General features: G+C 40.3%; 1 protein-coding gene across 1 annotated transcript; it reads right to left on the reverse strand.

Moving 5' to 3' along the window:
- Positions 1 to 518: 518 nt before the first annotated feature.
- On the reverse strand, positions 519 to 2,692 carry LOC133018350 (glutamine synthetase-like). Its single transcript, XM_061084707.1, has 6 exons — positions 2,524 to 2,692; positions 2,249 to 2,389; positions 2,006 to 2,152; positions 1,744 to 1,868; positions 1,186 to 1,385; positions 519 to 849 (listed from the first exon to the last, which is right to left on the reverse strand). The coding sequence occupies exons 1-6, from the start codon at positions 2,690 to 2,692 to the stop codon at positions 519 to 521; spliced, it is 1,113 nt and encodes a 370-aa protein (XP_060940690.1).
- Positions 2,693 to 7,034: the final 4,342 nt, after the last annotated feature.

Consider the following 7,034-nt stretch of genomic DNA (forward strand, 5'->3'; position numbering starts at 1 on the left):
AGGACAGGATATGGCACTCGTTAAGCTCTATGAAACGAATCGTGTTTTGTAAATATGGGCTTTACAAGCAAATCATTTGACTGAATAATGTGTATGCGTATGAGATTGGGTTTTATTTGTTGCCATATGCCAAGTTTACTTCATTCACCACACCTCGGCGGTGAATGGCCCACACATAGCAGTCTCATTAGGTAGTATATTCTCCGGCTGGCCAATGCGCCTACGGAGAATGGCTACGCCGTGGTGGCGAATGACTCGCACGTAAATGCCAAACACTAAACCTGTTCTACTGCTGCAATAAACATTTGATCGTGAGTTGCCAACTGAAATGCATTTGACAAGACCTAACTTGTGTTTTAAGGAAAACAGACTTTATTTGATTTCTTTACTTTCTCAAACAATCATGCCGCACACAGTTTCTCCACATGAACTTGCAAATGTGTCAGGTTTCTTAAAGATTTCATAACAGCACTTAAACACGCACACTCTATGGAGTCTTGACTGCATTTTCTCCTCTTTCAGGAAGCCAGGATCTCTTTCATCTTCTCATCATCTTCCTCAGTGACTCCCAGAAGACAGGTTTCCACCAGGGCTCTCATCACGGGGTATGGGTCGCAGTTGGCAGCAGGACGTCTGTCCTCAAAGTACCCACAGCCCATGCGACTGACTTGGCCAGGGATGCGAACACTAACGTCACGAGAGGCTACGGCTGTAGAGAAGTGATGGAAGCTGGAGGTACAGCCCTGACCTGTGAGGCGGTGTATGTTGTCAGCACCACCATGTGCATCGTAGACACTGAGGTGCCGAGAATGACGCTTGCTCAGTTTTCTGATCGCTTCCTCAATGTACCTGTAACATCCCAGAGAACATGTTTTATTCATGCTACTATCTCTAAATGGCCATAAGGCATCTAAGAATAGATGCGTGCGCTAGATAATATATATTGTGAAGATAATGTGTTGTGCAGGTTTTACTCATGTTGTTGGTGCCAAAATCTGACTACACACTCATTATTTTCCTTATGAGGACAAGAGAAAGTTCCCATAATGTAAAATATTTGATTTTGAGTTTTATGGTTAGGTTTTGTTATAGGTTATGGATAAGGCATAAAGTTAACAGTTAATATTTATGGTTAAGGTTGGTTAAAAGAGTATGTTTTCAGTGTGTGTGTGTGTGTAAACTTACTGAAGTCCCCCTTCACTCCTCATCTCCTTGGTGCTGAAGTTGATGTGAGCGCCTGATGAAAAATTGCTTTCCTTAATGGGTTTAGTGTCCAAGGAGGCAACAACCTCAAAGTCTTCACAGACTCGGTGCAGAATGTAACGGGCCATCCACAGATGATCCCCCATTTCAATCCCCTCGCAAGTGCCAACCTGAAACTCCCACTGATCAGACAAAAAATAAAAAAGGTCACAACAGAAGTGTTTCCAGGATACACTTAAAGGTAGTGAACATGAGTGAGACACATAAGCCAATAAGTATTTGGTTGTGTTGTGAGTATTTGGAGCACATTTTCTACTTGCCTTGTATGTGCTTTCAAATCTTGATTTTTTTTCTATTTGCATGGGTTGGCATATGTTTATTTAGAGTGAAGAGCATTCAGCTCTCTGAACTGTAGAAATCGATTGCCAAGGCTCTGAGCTAGAAGAGCCGGGATGTTGAGGCTGTTCTAGCATCTTTTACGCAAACAAATTAGCCTGGTAGACTAGGTTGTAACAAATTAATCAGACAACCTGTTCATACCTGGGAGTACAGGTATTCTGAATTGGCGCCAAAGATCTTTACACCAGCATACAGGCAGGCTCTGTAGTGACTCATGGATATGTCTCTTCCACACAGTTTGTCAGCACCCACGGCTTCACAAGACCCTGAGGATAAAAACAAAACAAAACAACATTTTGTGAAGATCATGATGATAATTTAAACTTTTACTCCTTATATCACGTTTTATATTTAAGCAGAATAACCAGTTTTTCTAGGTTAAACAAGTCTATCCTCATAACACCTTTTTGGAGCTGGTGTCCATCAGGGGACCAACCAAGCTGCTCTCCGTCCAAACCAAAAAGGATGTACTCCTGCTCCATTCCAAACCAGGGCTGGAACTGTTTCACCTCGTCCATGACGGTAACACACTGTGAACGTGGATTACTTCCTTTGTTCAAAAAAGCAAAACACAAGGCTCAAACTCAACAAGGGCAGAAAACAAAACGTTCTGCTTCTTTTTCTGATCTGATTTTTCATATCTGACCTGTGGGGATGTCTTTTCCGTTTACCATTTCGCACAGCACCAGTTTATCAGGGTCCAGTGTGAAAGGATCTCGAAACATTCGGACCGGAACCAAAGTGACCTCGGAATGATCAGCATCGGTCCCGTACCATTCTGGTATATCTGTAATAAAAAAGGTAACACTTTCTTGTATAACAGACACGTATCAGGCACCATATCCACAAACTGTGCCAGACGTTAATAATTCAACATAAAGCTCTTTGAAATTAACTATAGTGATTTTTTCTATACTGTACCTCTGATTCCTGCTGGCTCATTATAAAGCGTCCTGGTTTTAGACTGTAGATTCTCTCGACCCTCATTGACCCAAACATATGTGACCTGGCACTCTTCACCTTTGGGGAGGGACAGATAGTGCTTCCTGACCATCTTGTGAAGACTGAGCATCTCGGGGGGGAGCGACATGATGATTTTCTCCTGATTCTTTCAACTCGTCTCTCCTGCTTGCAAACAGCTATGTCCTCGGCGCTGTTTGTTCCTCCTTATTTATTTGATTTATTCAACTGTGTGAATCATTCAAAGAGATACACACTCTGAGAGTTGTACCTCAAACCGGCTCAACAACCCTACTGACCTAAATCTGCTTCACAACCCTGGCAAAAATTCTAATGAGCAGCAGTCTCTCTCTCATATGTTCCTTCCCGGTGTTTAGGGAGAGTTTTCAGGACATGACAACTGTCAATAGGAACTGATCATGTTTATTTAGCCATATAATGAAATCAATGTTTAGAAGAATTCTCATGAAGATTTTCTCGCATTGCTCGTACCACCTTATATGGACCTTCCCGTCTAGGCAGGTGTCACCTCCTCCGAATGACCTTTATGTGCATCATGCACCCTGTCACCACCTGTGCTCACTTGTTCCTAGTAATGGAATGCAAGAATGCAGAGCACAGTCAATTACTGTAAAAAAAAACAACGCTTCAGATGGCACACTAGTGGGAAGCGTTGGAGACACGTAAGTCATATACCAGCCAATAAGTTGACTTATCTGCTTTAACACAGGTAACAGGGGAGTGTTACAGAGACTTTGGGTCTCCGTTAGCACCCCTGGTGTGATTAAACCTTCGATTGTTTTGGTTTTGCCTTGCTCTGCTTCAGGCTTAAATGGATATTGATATCTTCTCTGAGATTATAGTTTTGGAAAAGAACCAACTACTCTGTCGATAAAACCTTTAATTATAAAGCTGCAACAGCAATTATCTGACACTGATATTTATTTGTCCCAACGACACAGAACACAAACAGCAGTCTCAACCTCAGGAAGCGCTGAGTCTCAGGCTTTACAAGCATTCACAAACTTTGATAAAATTTAAAGTAGCACATGATATTATAAATCAAGTAACTTAGAGCAGCATCAAGTGTTGTAGTTCAGCAAAAACTTTTGAACAAACCGCACAGCAAAGAAAAATATAACCCTCTACAATTTGCTTAAATGTCTAGATTACCAGAAGGACATAGTGTTTTTAAATATTATGAACTGTTTGTTAAAAAAGTCTCTTTATTCGTCTCACTCTTTAACTGCGTCACACTCGAACACAGGCATACACAGTCAGCTGACTCACACGGCGGTTTTTACCTCTCTTCAGAGACACTCCTTTATTTATTACTAAAAGTTGTCTTCACGATAGCTATGTGTAACTAGAGGGTGCCCGCTGATTAGTAACTGCAACATTTTCAGAGTTACAGTCTAAACTTTCACGCGATGGATTACTTTTTTGTAGTCTCACTGGTAACTAGTTTAGAAGTTACTCCTTGCTTCTAATCACGATTGGCCTCACGAGTATTATTACCAGATACACCAACTACACTGTTGCTCATTGAACAAGTCCTTTGAGCCCTAAGCAGTATTCAGTATATGAGCAATTATCCCTATCAGTACAGATCAGCAGATGCTCTTACTCATGTGCTTATACTCATATGCCAACCGTGGCATAAACTATTTAAAAAAAAAAAAAATTCTATTTGAATGTCCTCACTTTCCAAATGTCCTCACTCTGTAGGGTCTATGCTTATAATGGACCTCACAAAGATATAATTACAGAAACACACACACACACACACACCACGATAAGATTCGGAATTCTTAAATTCATCAAGTCTTCTTAAATCACCCTTTTGAACCTGATCATAGGAGGCTCAGGATCAGACTAACAACTCTCCACACACACACACACATACACACACACACACACACACACACACACACACACACACACACATACTTACACAGTTTTTAGCCGTGTGGGTACCGAGGTAGATGGTACTGCTCAGTGAGGAACACTGAAATAGCACTCAAGCAATATTTGATCTTTTATTAATGGCAACAGGGTGTGTTTGAATACAGATGTACATGATGGAGACGGACACAGAGTCCAAAGCATTGGGCGGGGGGATGATAATCAGATTATCTCCCATTTTTTTCTCAGAATTTGTACTATTTTGGTGCATTTGCTGATCTAGGACACACTGGAATTACATCCATTTGTTGTAATGAAATTGCTTTCACATAGCATTAATTTCCTTTCTCTCCCTAACCGCGAGTTAATGGTTGAATCCAATATGCATTTATTATATAATAAGTAGGAATGCTGATATTTGCACAGAACAGATGCAGCTGAGAGAGGAAATGTAAGATAAATACAAAACGTTGATGCTGACATATTGTTTCTGTTCTCTGTCCATAAACTGCGAACACGTGAGTGTAGTACATATGGAGCGAAGCCAGCGAGCTAGTTCTGGCAGGCAACTCGAGCTGCGCTGCTTCAATCCCATGACATACATCATGTGGCATACATCAGGTGACATAAATCATGTGCCACAACCAGCCACAGCACTCATCCACCTCATTAGGCGGTCTATTTAAGCAGAGGGAAATCCCATCACTCTCTCTGATTCCTAACTGCTACGCAGTACTGTAGACTACTGCCTCAGCCCCTCCACCACCCCAGCATCCACCTGTAGGCTTCAACTGGGGGGTTACAGTATTAGCTCATCACTCCCATCATTCCTGTGTTATCATATGGGGAGTGATTAAGTTGGAGCCTAGATGCCAAACACAAACCTGTTCTACTGTGAACAATAAATAAATATCTTAATAAATAAGATAAATAATCGAACGTGAGTTGTCTGACTGAACTCTATATAGATCCCAACATTGCGGGTGTGGCCGTTGCTGTGACTGTGACACCTTCATTCCCCTTGAATTCTAACCATCTCCATCACATGTCGGTAATATCGGTCTGGTGAAACTCTAGCAAATATGAAGAATTCCAAACAGAGTTTGGTGGGTTTGTTACAGTAGCTGCTCTTCTAGTTCAGGAAGCCGGGAATCATGGGTAATATCCACAGTTCAGTTGTGCCTCAAGTCAGTGAATAGTGAGTCGCACTCAGAGCTCCACATTGATCGGCTTTGTTTTTATCTCTACATAAAAATCATGTCATTGCTCAGACACTGAGCCAAAAATAATCACCACTTGTTGCTGCAGAGGGCGCTGTTGCTCAGTAACACTGATGCTTTAACAGGTTTTCAAATGTGCAGTCATCAACTTCCTGAGACACAAAAAATATGATATATGATATTTAAAATCCCCCTTTAAACCTGGAGTGAGCTTAGGGCTGTGTTCAAATTGTTTGTGAAAAAAGTATCTCATGTCCTTTCATCCCAACCTTTCTTTGACTTTGGTGGAAAACACCATGAGTGTCAAGAAAAGATTAGGGACGGTTTAAAGGACTTAGGAAAAGACAGTGGTACTGAGAGAACCTGACTGACTTTATACCAGGCTACATATTTTTGCAATGTCACATGTTATTGTTGTCTTATTGGGACGACACTCCAGTGTATCAGATCAGTTCCTTGAGCAATTACAGTATTCAAACCGGCTCTCGTCATGGATGTCACTTAGATACTATATGGTCATTTTTCTGAGTTATGAACCTTCCTCAGTACAAACGACCACTTGATTTCAGCCCAGGAGTGTGGACAGGTGTGAACTGTTGAATACACAAGTTACTGACAGTTTATTTCTTGATGGGGTGCTGAGACGACAGACAGAAAACATAAAGATTCCACTTTCTTCAAAAATTGTGTTTATAATTTACGATTTATAACTCACTTGATCTATGTTAATTCTGCCCAAAGTCAATTCTTCAGTGACTAAAAGAGAATATTTACCTACACCTGCTACCATGGATACCAGCTGTAAGATTTTATGAACTGGAATATGATTTCAAATTCAGTAGTTATTTCAAATAATAAAGAAGGCAGATCACTCTATAGGAAATTCATCTGTTACTGATCTGATTTGTTGTTTTGGACTTACAATCAGATCAAGAAACTAACATTTCAAATCAACATTTGGTACCATAGAGCTGTCCATGTACTTATTACTTAGACATTCACTTTGTTGTGTAGTAACTTAACTCATATATTCATTCATTCATTTTTGTAAAAGTCCCTATATGGTTGCAGGATATCTGCCCTCTTGAGGTAATTTTTGGAATGATAACTGTGTGTCACTAATACTGAATATTTATCTTTCGCAATGAATATATGCAACAGCAATGATTTTTCAGGGAAAAGTAGCAATGAAATAACAATTTATTTGCAAAATTTACATAAACATTATATAACAAACTACATTTGTATAACAATGCAAACTTCTGTGACAGTAAGTAAGACCTGCTTTAATAACAAGATATCACAGCTTTATGTTTTTTAGAGGACAATAAGCAAAGTGTAGGTAAG

The sequence above is a fragment of the Limanda limanda genome, chromosome 2 (genome assembly GCF_963576545.1).
Source record: "Limanda limanda chromosome 2, fLimLim1.1, whole genome shotgun sequence".
NCBI classification, from domain to species: Eukaryota; Metazoa; Chordata; class Actinopteri; order Pleuronectiformes; family Pleuronectidae; genus Limanda; species Limanda limanda.

Bases quoted from the DNA above. Each gene is read 5' to 3' on its own strand.
- LOC133018350 (XM_061084707.1), bottom strand. From the start codon at position 2,692: ATGTCGCTCCCCCCCGAGATGCTCAGTCTTCACAAGATGGTCAGGAAG. The intron at 1,869-2,005 runs GTGTTATGAGGA...TTTTATCCTCAG, and splicing joins TGGACACCAGCTCCAAAAAG to GGTCTTGTGAAGCCGTGGGT. The intron at 850-1,185 runs GTAAGTTTACAC...GGGATGTTACAG, and splicing joins AGGAGTGAAGGGGGACTTCA to GTACATTGAGGAAGCGATCA.